Genomic DNA, 27,134 nt, shown 5'->3' with positions numbered 1-27,134 from the left:
TGAATTCACAGATTATGGCTGTTTGAATTCACAGCTAAATGCAGAACATCTCTGTGTCTGCAGATGCACAATCAGTAGATGCAAACTGACATACCACCATTGATTAGACTGGTACTGTAGCAAACTCACTGCTCTGATTTGACTTTATTTGGACCTCAATTGGACCCATTAGGTCAAGATTTCTGGCTCTTAGTGGAGACAAAATGAATGAAAGGGAGAGCTTTAGGTATTATTTAGCAGCACTTAATCAGCACAGGAATAAATGCTGTATGGAAAACTTGGAAAGGTCTCTAAAAAGTACGGGAGAGTGAATCCTAAAGAGTCTGTAACATAGCAATGGCATGGGCCTAGAGTTCAGTGTATTTTCTTTGCTCAATTTAATGGAAACTGCTTGTCATTATTATATTTTCTCTAAGATTTTCATAAATTTTACAGAATAAAATTTAGATTTTTTCAAAATCATCCATAAATTCAACAAGAAAGTTTTATCTGAAACAAACCCCAACGCACCTTCCTTAGAGAATCCAAAACCTATAACTACATAGTCCTTTTTCAGTGTACAAAACACAGTCTCATATGGCTAGAAAACACAGTAAGGTGAATTTAAGAGTATAAAAATAATCATCCTATAAGCACAGACCTTAACGTTTTCATCTGACAAATTCAAGTATGTCTCACACTCCTAACACTCATTTAGAAGTAAATGTTCAAAAATTGCTGTTACAAAAATCATCATTTGCTCCTGAGAACTATTTCTAAGGTGGTTAAATTACTTTATTTATTTTAGCTTTATGTTATTACGTTTTGCAGTACATAAACTGGACAAACAACTGTATGCAAATATTATTCTCCCTTTTTTTTTCTGAAAAGGCGTTTCCTAAAGATTTGCTATATTTTTGACATTAAAATATATCTCTGCTTTATGCACTCCTTGCTGCTCTTATATGCCGACACTGTCACAGCTATCAAACTATTAGTTCATAAAAATTAACTCTAACATCAGAAGCAGCAAAAGACGATACATAGACAAAGTTAAAATCATGTAGTTACAATGCATTTCTTATATTGTACATATTTTTAGTAGAAATTCTCTTTTGTCATGAGAATATCTGAACAGACAATGGAGCATTTCACTTGCAACTTTATGGTAATGAGCGGCTACAAGAAACATTTTGATACTTTCACAAGTGGTGGCTGCGACTGCTTCTGCTAATCCTTACTTTTTTTTTCCAGACTGAAAGAGAAAATAACAGTGTTGTCAGTATGCAAAGTTTCTGTTTCACCAGGACTGATCCTTTTTATCTGTGCCTAATTCACAGATAGACAACACTTGGTAATGCTGTCATGCTCATCTGTGGCTTCAGTAGGAGATGTTGTTTGTCTACAGTGTCAAGAGGTTCATTTTTAGAAGGCATACTGGAATTACTTCTCTGTTGGGGTCCATGACGTCTCATAGTCCATCACAAGCCACTGAGAAGCATTTCTGTATTAGCTATAGTAAGCCTTGTGATAATTGCTGCTGTCTTTATTGGCCTATTCAAGTTATTTCTCTTTTTCAGCTTTCCTATCCTGATGGTGGACAGTGACATTGTAAATACATCTGTCTGGATGAAGTGGGCTTATAATTTGATTGTTGGTTAATTAGAAATTCTGCAACTCAAATTCAGGTCATGGCCATTCTATTTGTCACTCACTATACCTGCACTAATTCATTGTACCTGGGAACAGTGTCCCACACTGCCAGTAATTCACCTATGATAACATGAGTTGTTCATTAACATCTAGTTTTGAATTACTGGGTATAGATGTTTTGAATTACTGGGTATAGTATTTGCACAATCTCTGATTGTACCTCACTGTTCCACATTACTTAATGGATAGCTTGAGGTCACGATGACTTAAATATATGTACAAGGACATGGCTGAAGAGTCCTGCTCTCTTAAAAACACCCAGATTTTTTTTCCTCAAGGCCTGCTTACTTTAATTCATTATGCATAGTAAAGTACATTAGATTTTAGTCAAAATTTCTCTAAAATTGTTACCAGTTTTACTTAAGTCAGATGCAAGTTTTGGATCATATTTGGTTTAATGGAGTATTTTTCTACCTTCATCTGAAGTCTTGCATCAATAAAATCTATTACAGACTTGTTTTTCTTTCTGTGGGATCAGAAACACTGTGGACCAGTGGGTCTTGTTTGCTTTGGCCAGCGTCAAGGTAGAAGGAAGAAATATTGACGTGTGAAGAGCAGGCTTTTCCAGCTCAGAAAAGGATGGGGTTCATTAAGATACCATCTGTAGTAGCTTTTGAGGTGGGGTTATTTACCTGAATTACTTATAAATTAATTTGATTTTCCTCCTCTGGCACATCTGTCCCAGAGTCAGTAAATATTCCAGTTCTTTCAGAAACTCAAATTCTGTCTCATAAGGAAAGCATAGGACAGGATTCTATTTTTTTTTTTTTTACTAAAGATGAGCTAACATTCTCTGTTTTCTAACTCCCACCTAGCAGGTAGGAAAGTAACTACATAGCTGGTTAACCTTCTGTGAATTTAACAGAAACTGTTCCAGATAAATGTGATTTGTTGCATATGTCATTTATTACCTCTCTGCTTCTGTATCCTGAATGTTTCTGTAGTTTGTTTCTGTAGTCACTGAGGTGAAGATCTGGTTGGTTTTTGCAATCCCTCCAGGGAATCCTTACCCAAAAACAGGGGTTGTGGTTCTTGTGTATTAAAATGATGGAGCTATTCCGAGGCTGCTGCAACAGTCCATGCAACTTAATTCTCTGCTCATCTAAATTCTTGCTTTGTCATCAGAAATGGGAAAGGGATTAATAAATTCCTCAGAGGTCCATTGTATGTCACTTTTGGAACCCTCTCAGGGAGAGCTGTGCAGCACATTGAACTGCAGGTCTGCCATTCTTCACAGTTTTAGTGTAATTTTCAAAGAATCCTGGACTTCTGCACCCTCAACGGATGAAATCCAAGAGTCCTTTTCTGATATCCTATAAGCTATTTAACTAGCAATATTAATTGTATCCTATCTGTGTCCAGCTCTGACAACGTAAACAGTCAGTAGGTACCTGGGAAGTACTCAAAACTTCAGAAATGCCAGCAAGCAATATGTGAGAGATTTTTATGTTCAATTATCACAGTCTAGATAGGGATAAGGGAGCAGAACATGGCATAAAATCTGCCATTAAATTAAAAAAAGAAATTTCTTTAAAAATTTAGTTTTCTTCCCGGGGCCCAGTTTCATTAACACTAATGAACTCTCACTGATTCCACCGCTACAGATACTTTCGGAAGTTTGCATATGATAGAAGAAAGATAAAACAAGTAATAATAAACTTAATGTCTAGAGTTCCTGAAATACTTAGTATTTAGAGTACTATCAACCTGCAAAGTATTTCACAGAATCACAGAATATTCTGAGTTAGAAGGGACCCACAAGGATCATCAAGTCCAACTCTTGAGTGAATGGCCCATACAGGGATAGAACCCATAACCTTGGTGTTTTTAACACCATGCTCTAACCAGTTGAGCTGGTAAATCTGCTTTTTGCCTACTGTTGACTTTAGTTTATTTGTTCCAAAAGTGTCACTGATGATTCCATGAGGCATTTATTTCTAAAATGGTTTCAGATTCTTCTTTTTTTTTTGTTGATTGCCAAACAGTGAAAAAAGATTTTAATAAACTGCTTTGATTGTGGAAAAAAAAAAGACAAATTGCTTTCACGTGCTATTCCAGTAGCAGTTCCCGTTTGTCAGTTTTGGTTTTTGTTTTCTTTTCCACTCGAACAACTCTAGGCCAGGTAATAACAGCGTATTTCGCCAGAAGTGCAGCCTCAGGGGAGATGGAGGTGAGCAGCAGGGGCATGAGTAGGAGGAGCTGTGGCTCCACCTCCATGACTGAGTGGGCAGGTCTGGCAGTGCCTGTGAGGTGAGAGGGCTGTGGGATGCAGCAGGTCCCCCCAGATGGACTCCTTCTTTCTTTCAGACCTACCTGCTGGAGACAAGGCCTGAGCTGTCTCAAGGAATCACCAAGCCTAGAACAGAAAGGTACCAGAGGCAGGGAGCAAAAAAGCAGGGTGCAGGGGTAGCTGAGAGAGTTACGTTTTTGCATCAAAAACTGGTTTAGGATGCATTTCAGTACCAGAGCTTACAAGTCAGGATAACTCTTGCCTTTCTCAGAGAGGTTCCTTGAGCTTTTCAAGTGCAGAGGCCTGAGCGAGCAGCACTGAAGACAGACAGGGAAGCATGACCAAGGGGAGCACCCCTAGGGAGAAGCTCCCAGCTGCTCTGCTGTGGAGATGCTTCACGTGGTGTGTGCCTGACTGTGCTGACCCCAGTGCAAACCTGTAAACAGGATGACACTGCAGACCTTCACAAGCAGCCTGGTCAATCTTGTTTGCCCTTCTCAAACTGTTGTCCATTATGGACAACACAAGAGGCTCCTGGAGTGTACCAGACTGGCTTGGGAGCAGGGTCAATTCTCACTCTTAGCATGGCCATCTGTGTCTTGAGATTCTGGACCCCATATGCACTACACACAGAACAGTCATGTGGGATTAGGGTTGCCACGGGTCAGTCATAACCATGCTTGACCAAAACCTCTTCTATTTGATGGAAGACTAGTCTGTGCTACCCCCACAACTCAGGCACCAGCAAGCACAACTTTGAATCCCTGCCTGTTTTGACTGACTGCTCCCAAGTGGTAGAGTCCCTCCCCTAAGTAGAAGCTCAGCTGTTTTATTTCCAGGATGAAATAATTCCTGGAAAGAGCCTCCAAAATTGCATGCTAAGAAGCCACAGCACATGGAATAACAGAAATCATGAGCTTCTTTGGAGAAAATTTGTCCTGCAGTAAAATGACAAACCACATTTCATATGTTTTGGTAACAGTCTTCTTTTCACTCTTGTCCTAGTAATCTATATGATACCTTGGGGGAAATGAAATTTCTACTTAAAAGTTTCATGTGACAGAGCACTCATACTAAAAAATAATTGCTCTGGCTCAAGCACTGTTAAAAAGTTACACACAACGGAGTGATCACTTCCCTTTCTCCTAAATAAACCAAACTGCCGCAGCCGCTGAGCAGAAGTGCAAGATTGCAGAACAGGAATCATACAGGATAACTGCTACGTGTCATGAGGAAATTCCCCTCCTGTCTATGTGATTGTGTAACACCTAAGGAGTCATGTTATTATTGGGAGGTTCGCGGAGGATGTGGCAGGTCCTTCTCATAAAGCCTTCCAAAAAGTGTCGCTGTTATGAGCGGTTTCGATGTGCCATGTTTACTTTTCAAACGTCCGTCACGTAGAACCTAATCGAAAAGAGAAAGATTGACACTAACAGTCCATTAACAGAATAGCAATATTGCATAGTACAGAAAGAATAGAACTTAGATGTTGAATATTTTGATGCAACACTTTTAAACAATCATGAGAATGAAAGAAACCAGAATTCCCTCTGGCTCTGCCATAGCCTTACCACTATAGCCTTCCCACATTTCCTTGGACCAGGAGGTCTTTAAACATTTCTCCATCTTTGGAAAAAAAAGATCATTTTCTCCACCTCAAGAGAAGGTGAGAGTGAGAATAACTGATTTGTTAGGTTCTCATTATACTCATAGAAGGCAATAAAGGTTATATACATATCTAGGACAGATTTGAAATATTTTTTTATTTGTAGACCCCTAAACAATTTTCAGATGGAAGTAGAAAATTTCAAGCTACCGGACATATGTAGCTTTTCTTAGTTACTTTTTACATATCAATTTGAAATCACTGTTGTTCAGAGACTATGAACACCGGCAACTTTTTAAGAGCCTCTGTGACAAAAAATAAGCATGCATTTGTTAAAAAAATACAACATATAATTTTTAAGTTGGACTATGATCATAGCATACCAATAAATTCTTTGATGTGTATATTTTTACAGAAGTCCCATTCAAAAAAAAGTATGCAAGGGGAACAATGCTTTTCAATTCCCTACCCTGTAAAAAAGTCACCCTTGTTTCCCCTAAAATTTTTCAGATCTTTTTCACTGTCTTCATTGCCTCTTCTAAGTTCCAAATAAAAAAATAAACACTACAGAGTCCTAAAAAATTGTTTTTAACCTTTTTAACTGAGTAGGATCTCTGCTCTTACACATGATACTCCTAAGCAATTTTTCTCATTTGGACAACTTCTCAAGAGTATTTTATTTCTTTTTCTCCTAAAATGCCCATCAGCAGAAACCTGTAGAAAATAGCTCCTTGAATGCTGTTGTTTATAGATTTGGGACCTGAAGTGGGAAGGTGTATTTGCTACAGAAAACACTAAAGAGATTCTCAGCCTCAGCATTGAGGTTGATATGATGGATATAATTCAATCCACCTGTTTTAATGTGTCCTTTTGAGTTACAGTTTGCAAAACCAACAAAAGTGGTTCTTGAGTGGGACTTTGCTGACATGCCAGTTTTCAGCACCACAGCCTGGAAAACTTTGCATCAAACAGCTCCAGCGTGCCCCCTTACCTCAAACTCCCCAGGTGCCAGCTGCACTCCACTGTACAACACTTCTGGAAAGACGTAGTTGGTGCCAAATGTGCCGCTGAGGGAGAACATCTCAAACTTGGTCTGAGCCGTCTCCACTGGCTGCCCACATGTGTCCAGGTCTGTGCTCTTGCACTTGAGCAGTGTGCATATCTGCGGGGAGGAGGATAAAGAAAGGTAAAGCATCACTAAACTTTCAAAATCAAGAGCTGGATTTGATATCAAGAAAATTTCTCAGTATGAAGTAGCGGACAAGTGGTTTGGGGTGGTTGGGGTAGCCACATTCACCCCTAAAAAAACAATTACCTGCCAATGGTATTTTATGAGAGAACCGTGAAGCCCATCAAATGCACCCAGGACATAAACTTCGGTTTTCCTCTTGTTTGACATCTGATAGACCAGATGACAGCAGAGGTCTCCTTGGCAAATGGTGTAATTTCCAGTTTTGCGCCTGAGTTCAGTGAAAGTGAATATATCCTGCCGGACAGATCCCGAAAAAGTGTCATTTTCTCCTGGAAATTTCTTGATACTTGTGGCATACAAACTCCAGTTGATGGCAGGAGGGTAAGTGGGGGAAAGACAGGGGTATGCGCTCAACTCTGCTAGCAGGAGACATCCCTCCTCAGTTCCAGTGTCATAATGGTAGGTGGCAGGTCCTTCTGGAGTGAACAGCCCACTGCCTGTCAAGGATAACCAGCAGCCCTCTGTTAGCCAGCACCCCAGAGCATGGCTTGGCAGGGGGACCAGTCGCTCCCCATGCCACACTGGTACTGTTTGTCAGTTACAGTATTTTCTGTTAATACCTTATGGAGAGTTTTGGAAGAATTTTAAAACACAGAACTGCTAAAATATCCATCATAGTGTTAAAACTTAGGTTCATGTTAATATAGATCAGAGCTCTAAGAGGGGCATATTTGACAAATAAGGAAACCATGGGGGTAGTTATGTTTAACTGGATGAAACACAGGGTTGTGGCTTAAACTCAATTCAGTTTATTTAGGGCAGGCAAAAATGTTCCTTTGTGGTTTTCACTCAGGCTTCAGAGAAGAGTTACAGATGCAGCTACAACAACATTTTCTCAGTTTACAGGAAAATAAAGACAGAAAATATCTATTCAGAGCAAAACAAAACATATATATCTCTAATTCCTTAGCAGCCCCAAAATCTGAAAATATTTTATTCAATATACAATAGGAATCCTCCTTTTGGTTTTACATTATTAAGTTTCAATTGAAACATTTTTTCTCTACTTAACTGTTGATTCAATTTTTTTAAAAAAATGCTGCTTCTAAACAAAAGAATGAAAATTTAAGTGAAACTTTGTGCTGTTTTTGAAATAAAATTCCACTTTCAACTTATCAAAATTTAATGTCATGGGCTTTCTAATTTTACCTTTTCCAGTACATTCAACATTTTAATGCCTGAAGGTGTTTATTACATTTAGGATGGTACCACAAAGATCTTTAGTCTGATTAAAACACTATTTTCCTGAGACTTCACTATGTCTAAAACATTTCTGCCTGCTTCTGAATCTGAGGACAATTCCTGAATGTAACTCACCTGTCATTGCAAAGCTGATGTTGTGAGTATTTGCTGAAAGTAAATTGACACCCATGCCCATGGCCCAGGCAGAATGAAACTCAACTGCAGTCAGAAATGGCAGAACATTCATCCAAGCCGTCGGGAAGAGCACAGTGTCCACCTGCATCTTGCTCACCAGGACCACTGCAGGCTCATGGAAAAGGACGTCAAAGCAAGTGAAAATGCCGAACTTCCCAAAGGGAGTCTCAAAGGTGACAACTTCTGGCTCTTTTGGGTAATTAAACTGAGTTTCACCTCTAAACAGGTTGTACTGCAGGTGAAAAAAAAGGCATATTAGAAACTTAAAAAAAACGCCTGAAGATTATGAACACCTATTTTGCATCTGAGATAGGCTTTAAAGCAAAGCTGGGAGTTGAGGTACCTGAGCCGGCCTGCACAGCTGGTTTAAAACCATCCAGCTGACCCTATCCACCTACAAAATGGGGTAGCTGTGCCCCATCTGCCTCCTGGAAGCAAAGCCCAGCCAATATTAGATGCTAAACTCTGCCAAGACTTGGCAGACTAACTTGGCTAAGAATGTATCAAGGATGAGCTAACATTTATGGAGTATGGAAAACTCTGTCACTGTTTCTTTACCATTTACTATCATAAATGTAGCCTTTATGTATTTGGCAGCTGGTAAGCTCTCTGCATTTGTGATGCGCCTGGGAATAATGTCTGATTGGTCAAGCACTTGCTTATTTTTCCTTCTGGCCACAAGATCCTTGCATCAAATCATCCTGAGTTGGTTGACAATTTATAATAATGTTAAATTATTGTAAGAACAAGCTGAAATTGGTGATAGAGAGATGAAAAATATATTGATAATAAATTACAGGATGATGCTGAAGCACCTCCTTACCTTGTGATAACGAGCCACCAGTTTCCCCTCTGGATCAAAGACGACATCTGTATTGTACTGGTAGCGACCGTCACTGGGGCAGCCGGGATCACTGGAGTTACATGGTTTCTTGTCCCCAATGTTTGCAACCACATAGATGGAGTTATTCCTGGCCATGCAGCTGAGTCGTTCCTGCACTGGTGCTGGACCAAATCTAATGTATTTTCAGTGAAAGAAGAAAAAACTTCTAGAAGTTTAAGTGCATCTGTAGAAGAAATGCATTCAAAATATTTTTATTGTCTGCACATTCCCATATGCAAAAGAAATTGATCAAATCATAGTTTCTGTTCATCTTCTTCTCTGTTCGTAGCATCATTTTACATTGACAGTGTCTTTCATCTTTAAAAAAAATGGTGTCCCTGTGTTCTTCTTTCCTGTACCCTTAACGATGTTATTTTCTGTGTGGAGAGAATTCCCAGCTAACATGCACAAGATATGAAGAGCTTCAAAAAACAAAGGGGAGAATAAATCATATACAGACATAAATGTAAAATAACTTAAAAATAAATTTTCAAGCATCTCTAAGCTTTGATTTCAAAAGACAATTTTAGTCTTTTTTTAATAATCTTCACTCTGTTTTAGGCAGCTGTCTGTAAGCCTTTAGCAAAAAGTGGACACAGCATTTACAGAGCTGAGGACTCCTGAAATCTAGCTTTGTAAAGCCTCAGAAAAGAATATAAAAGCTTAGCTTAGACACGAACTTGGTCCTCTTGGTGTCCCCTGCTGACACAGATTCAGAGGAGTTCTGTGTAACACAGCAAATTGTGGAAGTGGCTGGATTTCCAGAAGACACTTCTTTCAGATCTAGATAAATATCTTGTGCAATTTGCTTTATAAATAGCTCAGCCACATGAGCTGAGGACTCTATCACTTAGTCTGATCTATGCATCTGATATGATAATAAACTAGCTTATACTTAGAGGATTTTCACAAGTGATCTGAATTGATAAAATTTTACATGTTTTTAAAATAATTATTTTGCCTAAAATTTCCTCATTTTCATCCTTTTGTAAGTTTTAAAGTAAAACTGTCTCAATGCTTTTTACTTGGCATATTCCAATTACCATTTAATTAAGACTTCTTTTTGGTGTATCTCATGTCTACAGTACTTGTGATTTTTAACAGATTAAAAAATTAGCAGTTCCTATGCATTTAGTGGGAGCTGCTCATGACTCCATGAGATACTAGTTTGAAACCACACAAATCACTGCAGAAGGAATCACCTTGAGGGGTCAGTGCAGGGAATCCAGTTCACCACTGGAGCAGGGATATCCTCCAGGTACGGGTAGATGGATTCTCTTGTGAATTGCCAGCCATAGATGCCATCTTCAGGAGTCACAATGATGCGGGCACCCTGTCACAACAAGCTCTGTTAGAAGCTCACCCATCAACATATAACCAGGGAGGTCAGACAGAGCAGAAAACACTAATTGACAACCCTCATGATACATCTGGTACCTGCTGGGCAGCTTCCTTTATGGCCCCTTCCAAGACATCCATGTTTTTGTTCATCAGGGCCAAAGCGTCATCGGGAGAAACAGGCTTGTCAGTGGGATCTGGCAGGATGACTGCGTGCTCGTAGACGGCTGCAATGAAGGTGTCGGAGGCAAGGGCCTGAAGGACTGCGAGTGCGAATACCCCAGCATGCAGGAGAGGCTGGGAAGGGAGCATGGCTGGTGCCTTGCAGCTCCTGGATCATATGGGGAATATAAAGCAGATAGAAAGAGGAGGAGTAAAGACTAATAAATTTGCTTTGGAAATAATCTCCTGTTGAGTAATCTGAGAATATTTCTGCCAACACTCAGGACATTTATTTACAATAAAAAGTCAAAGGAACATTTCTAAGAATGGGATCTTGTTTCCAATAAGAAATGTTTAAAATAAAAGGAGAACAAAAGGCTAACAGAGCTTGTCAGAAGCAATGCTAATCTACAAGGGGCTCCATTAGAAGGAGCACTTGAACACTCCATTTGCACATCCCTATCCAGGCTTTTAAACCCATCTTGGTGCGAGCCCAGACTCCCTTGGTTTGGACACACTACTACATATAACCTTACTGCACATGGTGCCATTAGTTACAGCTTCAGCCAGTGCTGAAGGCAGACCACCTGCATGAACTACAACTGTCATGTTTCAGAGTGCAGATGATTTATTGGCGCTTATGAGACATGTAGTCCTGCCATACTTCTTGCTTTTGGCCAGTGGCTTACTATAGTTGTAGTGGGTGCCTTGAGAGTGTCCTCCTTGCTGGGCTCACACTGCAAACTATCCCTTGAACTATGCTGACCTCTCTGCCTAGAGCTAACATACTTGCTTGTTTTGTGAGAAAGAATTAAACAACACAGATTTTTTTCTTACTATTGTCCTTTCAAAAGGAAGTTTTTGCACCAAAAGCAATTTGAAATTACCCTTAGAAAGCAGGTTTGTTTTTTTTTTTTCTCATGGAAGGTAATTTTTAGCACAGTATTTCGTAAATAGAATATTACTACTATAGTTTCAGGTGAGGCCTAGAAAAAACCTTAGTTAGAACTCGTGGTATATCTGTGAGGATGAGAGAACATAACCTGGTTCATAATTTACCACTTAGCAGGAAGTCAAAGAAAATATTCTTCATCCTGAAAAAACCTTCCTCTTCACTATGTTTTGTCACCCAAAAGACTGATTTTTCCTCCATCAGCACCAAGGCTTCCTCAGGAGAAACCAACACTTCAGTAATTCTGTGATTCTAAGACTATGTTGTGCTCATAGACAGCTTTGACATAGGTTTGCAGGTGACAGGCTTCCAGAGCAGACAGCAACAAAAACATGGCAGAGGCACAAGCTTTAGGAAGCCCCATGTCTGGAGCCTGGAAGTCACCCAAGAGGAGGCTGTGGGCAAGCAAAGACTGGGATTTAAAGGAGGAAGTCTTGCATGAAACCTGGGAATTCCCCAGGGTGGCAGAAAGCCAACAGACACTGGGAAATGCAATCACCCCGCCTGGAAAGTCTCACAATATCAAAGGCAAGAGAGCCACCAGCATTGAGCAATTCTGCCTTACATCCCCGGCAGGAAGACACTGAGAAGTCACCACTGTGCTGCAGCTGAAGAAACATATCACTTGACAGATTTACAAAAAGTTCAGGGATAGCATTGCTGCAGTAACACAGCTCAAGGCAAACCTGAGTCACAATAAGAAAATAAGTTCAGGAAATCTTGGCAGAGACAAGCATGGACACATTCCTGCCCCAACCTGGCAGTGAGGGGTGTCGGCATGGTTGCAGGAGGCAGGTGGCCGGGCCCCAGCATGGGCACTACCTGTGCCACCCCAGCTCAGCACAGCACCAGCTCAGAGTTTCAGGGTCTTTGGGGGCTGCTGCACATCTCAGCGTGGTGCCAGACAGGCTGATTGTCTGAGCAAATCCATTAGCACACCCACCACTCAATAACTGAGCTCTGAAGATCTCTGGTGCCCAAAGGTCTCTGTTTGAAGAGCATCACGAATAGGAGCCACAGTTTCTAAATTTTGCCTATTGCAACCTGCTTTCTTATGCCTACGGATCACTCCAGAAGAAATCTTGAAGCTAAAGCTGCATGTGCACAAAAATCACTTGTATCTGGTTACCCAAGTTTCTTACCTTCTTTGGTTCTGACTCAGCTGTCAGGTACCAAAATGGTTTTTTCTGCACTGCCCTCGAAGAAGTGTTTATTGCCATCTGTGGCTACACACAGCCTTGTCTTTATACAGAGTAAGTTGGTATGTGGGTAATGGGTGGACTTGTATAAGATTACTTTCTGTATGCTTGACTCATTTTACACAATAATACATTTCATAATAAGTGTTATGCAATCTTTGTAGCAAAAAGAATTTAGTGCCATCATGGCTTATGCCAGTCTTGTACAGGAAAATACTCAACATACAAATATACCTTAACCAAAAAACAATGGCCTGGAATCAAATCCTGGATTCAAGATACTCACCAGATTCAGGGTTAAGCTATATACTACAAGCGCACGCGTTCCCTTATCCAGAGGACTGGCAAGAGCAGTGAGCAAATCTGAAGAAGCTGCCTCTCAGTTCTGATAGTGGCCACACAACTCCTGCTGAGACTTTCCTGGGTGCTTCCAGTAAATCCAGATCCTTTCCCTGGGAGAAAGTTGTGTATCACCCACTAGGTTCCCAGGGCACAAGTACAGTATCTGCAGTGAATTTGTACCCACAGGAAGAGGACCACACTGGAAAATCCCTTGCTGGACTGCGATCAGTCTGTGGTCAGACAGTAACCGACTCCAACAGTGAACTAGGTTTTAAGACAGCGTGGCTCTAGCAGCAATGATGCTGAGCTTTCATGAGTCAGAGAACATTGTCTGGGGTTTTTGATAAACATGTCATTATGTTTATTAGACATGAGACTATGTTATGTCACATGTGAGTATTTATTTACATTTGAAAACAAAAAAGGTCATATGGCACACAGCAGTGGTAATCAGTGCTGGTGTTTGGAAAGTATTTGCACTCCCAGTGTCTCACCAGCTCCATAACAGAAATACACGGGATTGAGGACCTTGAGAGCATCACGGTGAGGCAAGTAATGGTGCCAGTGTGGAGAAAAGGAAGGAGAAAGAAGATTAATAGAGGTCTCTGACCACTGTTAAGGACACAGGCACAAATCATGCACATGTGCTGAAACTCACGTGCTGAAAGAAGGTCACTAGGGTCCAGCAGCAGCAACAAAACACAGGTCACTGGGGGAGAAGAGGAACCAAAGATGTGAACAGTGCCTTCTCACCAGGAGTAGTTGGTCTGAAGTAGAATTCTAAATCCTCTAATCCCTAGAGCAAATTCATCTACAGGGCAGCACTATTCAGCATTAACAGGAAGGAGTAAAGGACAAGGCTTATTTCAAATATGTTGGTGTTATACGACTAGAAAGACATAGAGAAGATGTGAGGGAGGAGCTGCTATGTGATACCAGGTAACTCAGTGACTTGTTTACTGGCTGCAAACAGTTCCATCACTGAATAGCATCCAGTGCAGACAGGAGGTGTTGCCAAGCTGTTTTTCAGAACTGATAAGCAGAATAACTTGAGGTTTTGATTCCAGGTTTTGGTTCAACGGAGATTTCCAAGAAATGATGATTCATGCTGTGTTCTGACCAAGAAGTGGTGGCAGGTTTTGTTGTAGTAGAGGATGCTGTATCTCATTTGGAAACAGTGTTCAGCTTCAATCACAGAAAGGCTGCTGGCTGTGGGTCTTGTTTCAGATGATCATTTTCATACCACCGTCCAAAAAGTGTCACAGTAACGACTGGTTTTGTCGGTTTTGTCTTATTTATCAAGCGCCCATCATTCAGTACCTGATTGAAAAAGGTAAAAGAAGAATGTGATTAGAGAAGTACCTATATGAACACACTAAGAGCTCAGAAAAATGTGACAAACAGGAAGAAGGAACGTCAGACCCTAACTCTTACTGAAACTAGTGATTTCATTAAAAGGTATTTAATAGATCAATTATTCACTATGAGCAAGTTCACTTTGGCTGCTTTGACACAGTTAATTCCATGACTATCCTGCAGAGGACCTGGCATGACACAGCTCCAGGGTATTCCATTACCTCAAACTCCCCAGGGGCCAGTTGCACCCCACTGTACAACACTTCTGGAAAGACATAGTTGGTGCCAAATGTGCCGCTGAGGGAGAACATCTCAAACTCGGTCTGAGCTGTCTCCACTGGCTGCCCACATGTGTCCAGGTCTGTGCTCTTGCACTTGAGCAGTGTGCATATCTGCAGGGAGGAGAAGACAACAACGTATTTAGCAAGATAGAAACACTCTGATAGGAAAGTCTTGTGTCATCAAAGCCGGTATGTGTCAGAGCAGATGAGAGTCACAGGATCTTTTCATAATCTTCAGGCAACTCCTTTTTAGTTGTACCTTATTTTTCACCCCTTGATCTGACTGGCAGTATTCAAGACCTGCATTGCCTTAGTAGCTACAAATAGACTGCCTCTGATGTAAGTGCTGCCAGAGCACCTTATTTCACCTCTGAAGCCCAGTCTTGTCACTTCCACTAATTCTTCCTATTGCCAGTTCTCTTATTTGAAGGTTCCTTTCCCATATGTAAGATAAGTTTGTGAATGGAAATTTTAGGCAAATGAAACAAAGTCCTTCTCATGGGTACATTGTGCAAGTATACACCCAGGTCTGCCTACTAGTATTTGTACATGTTGGTAATGACACCTCATTAGATGGCCTGGTAGTCCATGGGAAACCTGAATTTGATATTTCCTATCCAAATCCTGGTGAATACAGGCCAAGGTGATGAAGTTAGCATCTTCTGTTAGAATTTAGTGTTAGCAATTGTAGCACATAGAGGAAAGTAGGAATCAGTGTTTCCCCATTGTCCTTAATTATCCAGCTGATAAATATTTATGGTCTTCAAGAGGAAATATGAAATAGGGTGCTAGCACTCCTATTATTCAGGAGTGATTCGAAGATGTTGGCTGGTTTTGCTCATAATCATGGAGTTTTTCTATTTTGTCAGATATTGAGGAACAGAAGCATATTTGCAAAAATCAGAAGTTATTATTCTTCAATGAATATAGTTTTGTGTTAAAATGCAAATAAGCAGAGAAATAAAGAATATGTTCTGAAGAAATGAAAAAATACTGAGGGAAAAAGGAAGAGTAGAAATTCCTGTCTTCTCTAGAACTTTCAGTACTCGTAGAGACTACCTGGCAGCTTCCACCACCACTGAAATAAATTTTACAACCAAGCTCACCAAGAACTGAATTTGTTCAAGCTACCTTCATAAATGCATTAGATGAGCTGTTTTCTGTTTAAGACCTTCCCTCATATCCTGGAGTCTGTACCAGCTGGTATGCAGAGGCTGTGCTGACAGACAGAAGTAACTAAAAAAAAAGTCTAGTCTGGTGGCACAATAACTTAATTATGAAGGCAAAGAATATTTTCAGATATGGCTTTAAGCAAATTCAGCCAGGATGTAACTCACTGTCTTCCCAAACATTTGATTAAAAGAGAGGAAGACAGGATATTTCCAGTAAAAGTCATATGCCATTTCAGTAAACTTCATTGCTATGATGTGGGTAATGAAAAAAAATTAACATCTCTGTGACTTTAAACTGTCTTATAAAGATAGCTATGATCAACTGATTTTTAACAGCAACTCTTTGAGGAAGATACAGTGAGGCCCCATCTGGAGTACTGTGTCCAGTTCTGGGCTCCTCAGTACAAGAAAGACAAGGGGATACTGGAGAGGGTCCAGGGGAGGGTCAAAAAGATGATTAGGGGTCTGGAACATCTCTTTTATGAGAAGAAACTGCAGGAGCTGAGTCTGTTTAGTCTAGAAAAGACTGAGAGGGGATTTTATCAATGCATATAAATATCTCAAAGTGCCAAGAGGATGGTCCCAGACTTTCTTCAGTGGTGCTCAGTGACAGGATGAGGAGCAATGGCCATAAACTAAAACACAAGAAAGTTCACCTCAACATGAGGAAGAAATTCTTTGCATTCACGGTGGCAGAGCACTGGAACAGGCTGCCCAGGATATTCGTGGATTCTCCCTCTCTGGAGACATTCAAAACCCACCCAGATGCATTCCCGTGTAACCTGCTCTAGGTGACCCTGCCTTGGCAGGGTGTTGGACTATATGATCCCCAGAGAACTCCATTCAATCCTAACTATTCTGTGATTCTGTGATGCAGAGGAGATTCAGAATAATTACTGCAGATAGTCACAGAAGAAGATCTAAATTTAGCCAATACTGCACACCCAAAAAAATAGTGAGTGCACTCTGGGAATTTAAAAGAAGCTTAGACACCTCTCCACTGCCTTTGTTGGTTTTAAAAGTAAGTAGACTTGGATGTTTTAGCAACTCCTTTCCATTGCTAACAAAAACAACACCAGGACTCCAGCATACAAGAGAATCATTGTCTTTTTCCACCATGGAGCTGAAAGTTTCTCCCTGTAAAAAAGCTTCCTAAAGCAAGTAACCCCCTCCAAAGAATTACCTGCAGATAGTACTGTCCTTCAACAACATGAAGCCCATCAAAAGCACCCAGCACGTAAACTTCATCATCTCGTTTCCCTGCCATATTGTAGCTCAAGTGACAGCAGAGGTCTTTTTGGCAGACAGTGAGATTTCCCCCAGGCTTAGTGAGCTCAGTGAAAGTGAACTGGTCATGAAAGATGATTCCTGTGAAATCACGGTCATCTTGTGACAATCTTTTGACACTCAAAGCATATGAGTTCCAGCTGACAGCAGGTGGGGAGGCAGGAGAAAGACAAGGGTGTGCATCTAGTTCGGCAATGAGGAGGTGACCATCTTCAGTTTTCATATTGTAGGAGTATGTCCTGGCTCCATCTGGTGCATAAATACCACTCCCTGAGGAGAGCACAACAGTCAGTTCAAGAATTAAAAAAATCATATTGTCCTTTTAAGTGTCCCTACTGCTAGCTCATCAACTATTCCATAAAGATTACAGAAATTTTAGTCTCACTAAAGGTGACCATTAACAACTCAGTACATAGAGCTCGTGCTTTGGCAAAGAATAGCATTTATTCCCCTGGATGAGGTCTGCTCAGTGTAGCCAAAGGCAGAGGATGTTATTTCTGTTCTGTTCTGTTCTGATTCTGTTTATAGCCTCCTCAGTTCTCTTTTCTCCTGTATGCAATTAAGTCACTTGGTAATTCCTTTATTCTCAGCTAATTGAAGTGAAAGGACCACCCATGATTGAGACAATCCAAAGCACAACATAGTCAAGTATCACAGGCCGGTCCTGGTGAAAACATAAGGAGGAAACAGTTGTCCAGCCCCCTTTAAACTGGCTGAGAACTCCTCCCAGTGTGGGGAATTCACATCTGACCAGTACCAAGCAACTGAGGGAAATCAAAGTAGATCTGTCATACCCATCACTGCCAAAGAGCCGCATAAAACGGACAACAAGCAGAAACCTCTCAGGCATGTCAAATGAGAAGCCCAAAGACAATACTGTGGTTTCACAACTCAGTGAAGATACTGGTCTAACTGAAATATACTGGCCCATAAACTAAGCTCTAAAAAATCAGTCCTACATTGTAAAGTGAAAATGTAGACTTCTTAGCAGTGTTACTGCAACAGATTTGAAAGTTTGTTTTTAAAGCTCTTCCATAACCATGTTAAATACGGCTACAAATAAGTCTTTAATTTGGCCAGAATAAATGTAGCCATGTACATGGTTTACAAGTATATTTACAGTTTGGCATTCAATCACAGACTTAGAAGTGGAGAGGAAAAGAGCCTAAGTGGCAAAATTTCTATTCAGGTATAAGGAACAGTAAGTAGTAAGTAACTTACTAATTGTTTAGAGACATTAGAGAACAAAGGAAAATCCTAAGAAGCTAGGGCAAAGAAAACACTACAAGTTTTGCTGTGCCTTGTATGGCAACAGATGGAATCTGTCAGGTTTAAAATATGGTGACTAGACTTCCAGATAAACACATTATATTCCTCTGCAAAATCACCTTGTAGAACAAGACTCATGGTTATAAAGATTTTTCGGACAGAGTGAAATTACCTGTCATTGCCAAGCTGGTTTTGTGAGTATTGGCAGCTAACAGGTTGACACGCATACCCATAGCCCAGGCAGAGTGAAACTCAACTGCAGTCAGAAATGGCAGGACATTCATCCAAGCCGTCGGGAAGAGCACAGTGTCCACCTGCATCTTGCTCACCAGGACCACTGCAGGCTCATGGAAAAGGATGTCAAAGCAAGTGAAAATGCCGAACTTCCCAAAGGGAGTCTCAAAGGTGACAGCTTCAGGCTCTTTTGGGTAATTAAACTGAGTTTCTGTTGTAAAAAGATTATACTGCAGGGGAAGGAAAAAAGAGAAATCAGTTAGAGGCACCTACTGTGAGATTCTGGAGTCATTCCCTAAAACTGTTCAGAATGACTTGTGAAAATTTTTGACCTGTGTTGGAACCCCTCACATGCAGGAAGTCAGGCTAAAATTGTGTGATCGTAGTACCCAAAAGATGGATACGGGGAGACACATATTGCCCTGGCATCTAGCTAGGAAAGCACCTGGCTGTCTTCAGGTCTGCTGATGTCATCATAAAAATAATCTCTCCACTCTCCCTACCTGGTTCATACTTCTGGTGACCAAAACGCCCACAGAAGAATAATAATAATTTAGTAGGAGCAGGGAGGTTCTGGTGCCAAGAGACAGAATTGGTGACCTTGGTGTGGAGATGCCCAGAAGTACTGTAAGTACACAACACCAGCATGAAGCATGAGACAGTACTGGAAGACTGTAGAACAGAGAAGAAAACAAAGGATGGGCTGATGGGGGAAAGGCAGATGATCTCAGCCAACAGAAAAATCCAAGTTTGCAAACATTCTTGGTTTCCAACATTTTCCTTTTTCCTTCACATACATGTTTTTTAACAACTCTTTATTACTGTCCAAGTGGCCTGGAAAATAAACATGGACACCAAGCCAGAAAAGAGGTCCAAATTTACTGAACTTGTAATTCAGCACCTGGGTCATGCTAGGTTGGAATGAGGGGGGGACCAGACTAGCATTATCACCCAGTTTGCTCACAAATAAATATCTTGGCATCATCTCTGAACAACAAGGTGAAACACTGGGCCCAAAGTGCATTAAATAAACAACTGACTTTACTCTAGCCACATTGGCATGATATCTGGCACACAATTCATAAACAACTTTGATGGAACTTGCAGGAAAGAACATAATACTGAAAGAACTTTCATTGGGTGCAAATGTTTCAAAGCCCTCATCTCTTTTAACACCCATCTTAGGTCCATGGTTTTGTCCAAATAATTCCCATTGTACAAAAACAGTGCTGAAACAGCATCAGAAAAAAATTTACAGGAAGGGGCCTGTCTTTCTCAAAGCAGAGTACTCATCTATAATGAGATACAGATGAATGTTTTCAAATCCTGGAACATGAAGGGGTAGTCTGGTGAAAACCTGGCACTGAAAACTGAAGCTGCTTAAGCAGCAGGATTTCCAGTAGTAGGGATTTAATGATCTGAGGAAGTCAACCAAAATCATACGCCACTAAATTGCACCAGAGCAATTATTTTTCATACCAGTCTGTTTTGAGAAACATGACAGGAAATGCAAATTTGGCATCAATACTTCATAGCAAGAGAGAGATTCTTTTAAATTATAAACAGAAGCAGAACTCTGACATGGGACGATGACTGGCATCTAATTCTCTTTCCAAATGAGACATTTTGGAAGTAGTGGAAAATTAGTTCCTGCCTTTCCAAGGCCACTTTACCTTATGGTAACGAGCCACCAGTTTCCCCTCTGGATCAAAGACGACATCCGTATTGTACTGGTAGCGACCGTCACTGGGGCAGCCGGGATCACTGGAGTTACATGGTTTCTTGTCCCCAATGTTTGCAACCACATAGATGGAGTTATTCCTGGCCATGCAGCTGAGTCGTTCCTGCACTGGTGCTGGACCAAATCTAATGTATTTTAGGGAAGGAAAAAAAGACATTAACAAAACCTGTGCTATCAGTTATGTCTATCACTGGAGTGCTTGAGGGCACATGAGCTGCACCTTCAAACCTGTAGCCATGCAGGGCAGGCAGATACACAGAGTTGCTGCAGTGCTGCCTCAGATTGCCTCCTGCACCTTGGGGTGGGTCCTGGACCCTTCCCATTGGCATATGCAGGGACATGCCTGCCAGTCACCTTCAGCACCTGGAATGTGCTCTGCAGCAAGCAGATAATCCTCGGGTTGGGAAGGCTAGGAGAGGACTCTCTTCCAGAGGAAGACACTAACTTGATGTCACACTGGAAAATATTTTAGCATCTGGCATAGTGACACCTATGACCGTAGCTCTGGGCCCTTAGCACACTAAGAGAGTTGAGCTGTGGAATAGTGCAAAGGAAAGGGTCAAGGTAATTCACCTCCTCCCATGGGCAGGAGCACTTAGACCTCTAGCCATGGCATGAAGAGCAGTGGGCTATTAATTTAAAGATGTGACAGGCCATGTGCCAGAAACTGGCACCACATCTGAAACACTCATACCAGGCCATAAAGAGAGCAGCAATCCCCCTCTGCAATGTGGCAATGCACATGGCTTTGCAAGGTGTGCATGGGCCACACAAGGAGGACCATCATGCAAGATACACATATAGCAGCAAGGAATGAGGTATGCCAGACAGTGATGGTAGGTGTTATATTACCAAAAGCTGCTAATGAAACCCCTGATTTAGAACAATGAGATCACCTCTGCAAAAACTGTGTGAAGAACTGGAATAAGACTTGCTTAGACACACTGCCACCCCACACTCCACAAAGACATTAAGCTTTTGGAAAGCATCTAAAGGAGGACAACAAAGATGCTAAAAGGCCTTGAGGGGAAGCTGTATGAGGAGTGGCTGAGCTCACTTGACTTGTTCAGTCTGGAGGAGACTGAGAGGAAACCTCATTGCAGTCTACAACGTCCTCGTGAGGGGAAGAGGAGGGGAAGACACTGATCTCCTCTCTGGTGACCAGTGACAGAACCCAAGGGAATGGTCTGCAGTTGTGTCAGGGGAGGTTTAGGTTGGATATTAGAAAAAGGTTCTTCACCCACAGGGTGGTTGGGTGGTGGAACAGGCTCTCCAGGGAAGTGATCACAGCACTAAGCCTGACAGAGTTCAAGAAGCATTTGGACAATACTCTTGGGCACACGGTGTGTCTCTTGGGGATGGTCCTGTGCAGGGCCAGGAGTTGAAATTAATGATCTTTGTGGGTCCCTTCCAACTTGGCATATTTTGTGATTCTGTGATTCACTGAAAGGCTGTATATTTTAGTTACTTATATCTCAGTAAAAAGTTGCACATCCTGCACTGTTCCCCATTATGACACTTCTCAGAACCATTGAAGAATTATATCCTCACAGATATAATAACAAGCTCCTCCTCATTAAGCAGGTGCAGAAAGCTGTGGTGAAGAAGGTAGACCATGGTTGTAGTTCCACAGCTGAGCACTTACAGTGTAAGCTGTAAGACTCTGAAGTCCAGCACTCAACTACAGGTTAGTTTGTCACTGCTGGAATATGCTGCTTGAATGACAGATCATGTTCTACATCACAAGAGACTCTAGCAATTCAGACTTTATCTTACCTTAATTGTGGAAAACTACGACTAGAAGGTTTGAACTTTGACTACTGATCTCATCACCTCTATTATTAGCTGCTCAGAAACTAGTTCTTAGCTGTCCAGAAAAATGGTGTGTGTGCATTTTTTGAACATGGCATTTGTAAAAGACAAACAAAAAACGAAGAAAACCCGGTGTTAATAACTTACAGTCAGTTCTATTCAAAATAATGTGAAAAAATTGAAAGTAGAATGAGAAGTAGCATATTCTGGCATCAAAGCTTTTCCAAAAAAAAAGACATTTCCTCTACTTTTCATAACTCAAATTCTGTATGTTGTTTGAATTTCTCCTTGAAGAGTCTAATTAAATAAAAAAAAAGTTTTTAATGTTTCCCTCACCAATTAGTCATGGACACACTATATATTTTATCATGTAACTTACCTTCAAACTCAAATTTAATTGAAACTTATGTCAAAAGCATTAGCAGTTCCTATGCATTTAGTGGGAGCTGCTCATGACTCCATGAGATATTAGTTTGAAACTACATAAATCACTGCAGAAGGAATCACCTTGAGGGGTCAGTGCAGGGAATCCAGTTCACCACTGGAGCAGGGATATCCTCCAGGTACGGGTAGATGGATTCTCTTGTGAATTGCCAGCCATAGATGCCATCTTCAGGAGTCACAATGATGCGGGCACCCTGTCACAACAAGCTCTGTTAGAAGCTCACCCATCAACATATAACCAGGGGGGTCAGACAGAGCAGAAAACACTAATTGACAACCCTCATGATATATCTGGTACCTGCTGGGCAGCTTCCTTTATGGCCCCTTCCAAGACATCCATGTTTTTGTTCATCAGGGCCAAAGCATCATCGGGAGAAACAGGCTTGTCAGTGGGATCTGGCAGGATGACTGCGTGCTCGTAGACGGCTGCAATGAAGGTGTTGGAGGCAAGGGCCTGAAGGACTGCGAGTGCGAATACCCCAGCATGCAGGAGAGGCTGGGAAGGGAGCATGGCTGGTGCCTTGCAGCTCCTGGAGTACTCTGAGTCATGGAAAACAGTGCAAAAGGAAGATGCATAGAAAAGAAAAGAGGGACAAAGTTCAACTTTGAAAGAGGGAGGAACTGCTGGTCTGTTAAAACATTATCTTGGAACCAAGCGTGACATGACATACAGGAAGGTATAACAGCACACACTAAGGATGTTGCAACTGAACATAACTAAAATACTGGACAATGCCAAGACTAATTGTGCCAATAAAAAAGTAAGTCATTAAAAACATGTCTAGAACTAACAGTCCAATTTTTTTTGTATACTTTTCTCTGTCACTGATTCAATAGATTTTTGCTATCTCTGTTGGCTCGCTCTTCACCCAGGTGAAAGGTGGATGTGTCACCCATGGAGCTAGTGTTCTGTGAAGTCTGAGTGGCAAAACTGAGGGTCTTAAAAACTGCTTTATGCTAGTATCTTCATATTCCTCAATTCCTAGGTTGTGTTAGTATGTGCAGTGAGTTTCTTCAGACCAAAGTAATTGCATTAGCATCTCACTGTACTTGATGTCATATACTTCAAATGCCAGCAACAGAACTGTTCCTTGAGTTCATCCAAGTTTCTCTCCCAGTCACTTTAGCTGTACATCACTTTCCAACAGCATTCCATCAGAAAATACAAATCTGGAGGGAATGTTTTCCTCTGAAATCAGGCAGGTAAGTAACTCATTGCCTGGCTCTCACTAACCTGAAGCAGAGGAGCAGTAAGCATGCCTGCTCCTCTGCACACCTTTCTTGTCCCCAGGAACATGCTGTGTATTGAGAGACCTTCACTTTTAATCTTCAACTCAGTTCAAATGCATTTGTTGCTATGACATTTTCAATTTTTTGTCTTTCTAGTAGTTGCAGTATTCTCACTTGAGAAAAGCTGTCTGAACAGTGGAAAGCAGAATAGGCTGTCTGCTTTCAGCTACAACAGACTGCCACTGTAGAGCTGGGTCAGAAATTACAGACTTGTGGATGAATGTAGATACCACAAAGTTCTCTGCAAGAGTAGTGCTGACTGAGGATTTCAACCATTGGGAACATTGATTTCTATTTGGTAACATTCACCCCTAATTACTTCTCCACACATTACTAAATGTGAGCCTTTTAAAGGTTGCAATAGAGATTTCGGTGATACTTGAACTAATGTAGCTTGGAAGCCTTCCCCTCCTCTCCACCCCATTTTTCTTACCAAATCAAATATGTGTTGAATCATATTAACCACAATTAGACACCAGCCTAAAGGAGGAAGTAGTAAATGCTCCCTTCTTTAGCAGTAGAGAGGACGTCAGCCAGAAAAGTGACTGACCTGGCAGGGCTAAATAGAAAAATTTACTGCCCTGCAAAGTTCAAGTCACACTGCCGGGACAAGGGGGTTTCCGTAGTACAGTGAGCCTCTATCTGCCTACTGCCTGCAGGGCTGGGAGCTCACCCAGGAACAAGGAACTCACACAAGTTAACAAACAAACACACCGAATAAACTTAACAAAACTGCAGTAGTCCAGGCTATATGTTGCTGTGGACAACGTAAGGGGAAACTTATCTAGAAGTCTGTCTGCTTTCCAAACCTCTATCCTCCCAATCCACTCTTCCTGTACCGTACCCGCCCCCATCTCTGCTACTGCCTGATGATGACGGTTACCTGAGAACTTCTGTGAAACAGGAGACAATTTGGTGCTAAATCGGCATAGCTATAGAGGGAGTCTGTCTTCAGACTGGTCCTGCTTCTTTTCTTGTGCTAAGACAGAGTGTATAAAAGACTACTGTGCATTTGAAGGGTTAATCTTGCTGTGGAGAAGCCTGTGTGAAACGTCAGACCTGCAACCATGCAATCACTACACAGCAGTGAGTACATGTGGGCAGGGATGAGGAAATGAGAAGCAGTTTATTTTTTGCAACAGCACATAGTCATTTTACTTAGCTGTAACAGGACACCATATCCTAGGGCACAGATATAAACTTAAAGATACAGTACTTGCCTTCCACAAACATGTAGAGTACATTATTTCTACTATATGAAGTGTGGAAGATTCTAATTTGATACTTTTACAGACAAAAATCTTGTTTTTAAAACATTCATTTTGTTAAAAAAACAATGTATCTTGCACCCTGGAAGTCTGGTTTTTTTTATTATGTTGGTCAGAATAAATGTAAACAATGTTCTTAATTCCAAACAAACCTGCAGAACAAACAACAGAATTAGCCACACATAGAAACCTTAGCAGCACCACACAAAGTAATCCAGTCCACTTGCCTAAAAAGTACAGTCTTCAGGGCCTGCACCCTCACACATGCCAGTGCATTCCATCTGTTCAAGCTGTTCACTGCCCCTTACCAACACCTGCTGGCACAGTCTTGACTCTCTCTCACACCAGCATGAGCAACCATTTAATAGGAACACAGATATACTCTTGAAAAATTGCTCATTTTGAGAATTTTTGAAACACACCCACTTGCCTGCTTGGAAAAGGTTATCAACAAGTTTTGTGGAAAGGAAATTTTCCACACCCTAAAAATGTGGCCAAAAAAGATCCAAAGTAGACTCCTCTAGTTGTGAGTTAGGGCACGGTGTGATAACACATTACATCGTGTGCTGACTTGAATAATTGTTTTTTGAATCAATGGTGATTGGAGGCTTGTTTTCTTTTTCAAATTAAATGAGAACCTTTAGATGTTCTGTTTTAGAACAGTGCATGTCCAGAGATGGGGCAGAACAGTATTGTAGAAATGGCTTCTGTTACCCCATCAAAAATTTCAAATAATTAAAAATTGGTTTTTGTTGGGCCACAACCCACTCTTATGTGCCTAAATCCTACACCAATTAAGTCAGAGGAATTTATTTTCTATTGTCCCCAGTGCCTATCCCAAGCCCATGACAACCAAAGCGACTGCATAAAAACACAAACACAACTGACCAGCAGAGCAATTTATTTTTGCTGCAAAATCAAGTCAATAAATCAATGTGGAACGACTATACTGTTAGATAAAGGAACTTTAGAAATAGAATGCCATTATAATTATGAGTATTAGTATTATTTAACATTAATTAACATTATGATTAATTAGCATTACAGAAAAAGGAGATTAAATATTTAAGGATCTGTAGTGAAATCATGGTGAAACTTGCTGTGTGTGTGGAGGGTCCTTATCATACCACCTCCCAAAGAGTGTTACACTGGCTTAGATGTAGTAGTCCAACTTATCAGACATCCATCAGATAGCACTTAGTTATGGAAAAGTAAAATAAGCAGGAACATCATAACAGCAGTACTATTGCATGGCAAACACACAAAAAAATATTTAATAATGTCGATCTAGGTGAGAGAGCTCCAATCTCAAATGGAGCTACCATGAAGTTTGAAAAAAACTACACTTTGTCTTGAGGGAGATCTTGTTCTAGGGGATTTTGGGGGGGGCAGGGAAGAAGGGTATTGGCAAGATGGACCCTCTGTATGAATACAACCAGGAAAATCAGACAGAAATAAAACTGCCTTGAACTCAAGGCAGTTAATGAAACAGAGGACACTGATAACTACAAGTAGCTTTTTGACCATTTGTGTTACAAGTCTGACATATCACAAGGGTGTCCCATTACCTTGAACTCCCCAGGTGCCAGCTGCACCCCAACTGTACCGCTCTTCTGGAAAGGTGTAGTGGGTGCCAAATGTGCCGCTGAGGGAGAACACCTCAAATTTGGTCTGAGCTGTCTCCACTGGCTGCCCACATGTGTCCAGGTTTGTGCTCTTGCACTTGAGCAGTGCGTATATCTGCAGTGAGGAGGATACAGGAAGGCAAAATACCATTAAGCTTTCAACAATCAAGAGCTGGATTTGACAGCAAGAAAAGCTGTTATGAGAAAAAAATGATCCAACATATCTGCTCATTTATTTAGGTCAAGAATATCCAAGGATGGCACTTGAAACTTTGTAAAAAGACAGTTCTTTGCCAACACTGCAGCAAAGCCTTGTGTCTTT

The 27,134-nt window shown here is 41.1% G+C and overlaps 2 protein-coding genes across 3 annotated transcripts; both read right to left on the bottom strand.

Moving 5' to 3' along the window:
- Window positions 1–185: 185 nt before the first annotated feature.
- Window positions 186–13,304, bottom strand: LOC135411636 (pantetheine hydrolase VNN2-like). Of its 2 annotated transcripts, none has more exons than XM_064649455.1 (8): window positions 11,800–11,871; window positions 10,478–10,633; window positions 10,243–10,373; window positions 8,981–9,173; window positions 8,098–8,389; window positions 6,844–7,217; window positions 6,520–6,690; window positions 186–5,326 (listed from the first exon to the last, which is right to left on the bottom strand). In XM_064649455.1, exons 1-8 carry the CDS (start codon window positions 11,854–11,856, stop codon window positions 5,207–5,209), a joined length of 1,494 nt encoding a protein of 497 aa, XP_064505525.1. In that variant the 5' UTR covers window positions 11,857–11,871; the 3' UTR covers window positions 186–5,206. The 2 variants fall into 2 exon arrangements, with proteins under 2 accessions (XP_064505525.1, XP_064505524.1); XM_064649454.1 differs by lacking the exon at window positions 11,800–11,871 and adding an exon at window positions 12,635–13,304 and having other exon boundaries at window positions 191–5,326; window positions 10,478–10,709.
- Window positions 13,305–13,414: 110 nt separating this feature from the next.
- On the bottom strand, window positions 13,415–25,019 carry LOC135411633 (pantetheinase-like). The gene is made up of 8 exons (XM_064649450.1): window positions 24,803–25,019; window positions 22,928–23,169; window positions 22,693–22,823; window positions 20,306–20,498; window positions 18,571–18,862; window positions 17,026–17,399; window positions 14,611–14,781; window positions 13,415–14,353 (listed from the first exon to the last, which is right to left on the bottom strand). Exons 2-8 carry the CDS (start codon window positions 23,138–23,140, stop codon window positions 14,225–14,227), a joined length of 1,503 nt encoding a protein of 500 aa, XP_064505520.1. The 5' UTR covers window positions 23,141–23,169; window positions 24,803–25,019; the 3' UTR covers window positions 13,415–14,224.
- Between the last annotated feature and the right edge of the window lie 2,115 nt (window positions 25,020–27,134).

Source organism: Pseudopipra pipra, chromosome 3 (assembly GCF_036250125.1).
Source record: "Pseudopipra pipra isolate bDixPip1 chromosome 3, bDixPip1.hap1, whole genome shotgun sequence".
NCBI lineage: Eukaryota > Metazoa > Chordata > Aves > Passeriformes > Pipridae > Pseudopipra > Pseudopipra pipra.
The sequence above is the reverse complement of the archived record's forward strand: the minus strand, read 5'-3'. Positions and strand labels throughout refer to the sequence as shown.

What these genes read in the sequence shown, in the direction of transcription:
- LOC135411636 (XM_064649454.1), bottom strand. Translation starts at nt 10,690, where the DNA reads ATGCTCCCTTCCCAGCCTCTCCTGCATGCTGGGGTATTCGCACTCGCA. An exon ending in CCCTGCACTGACCCCTCAAG is followed by an intron (nt 9,174 to 10,242) that starts GTGATTCCTTCT and finishes AAAATACATTAG; the next exon opens with ATTTGGTCCAGCACCAGTGC. An exon ending in TGGTGGCTCGTTATCACAAG is followed by an intron (nt 8,390 to 8,980) that starts GTAAGGAGGTGC and finishes TTTCACCTGCAG; the next exon opens with TACAACCTGTTTAGAGGTGA.
- LOC135411633 (XM_064649450.1), bottom strand. Translation starts at nt 23,140, where the DNA reads ATGCTCCCTTCCCAGCCTCTCCTGCATGCTGGGGTATTCGCACTCGCA. An exon ending in AACCAGCTTGGCAATGACAG is followed by an intron (nt 17,400 to 18,570) that starts GTAATTTCACTC and finishes TGCTCTCCTCAG; the next exon opens with GGAGTGGTATTTATGCACCA. An exon ending in AAGGACAGTACTATCTGCAG is followed by an intron (nt 14,782 to 17,025) that starts GTAATTCTTTGG and finishes TCCTCCCTGCAG; the next exon opens with ATATGCACACTGCTCAAGTG.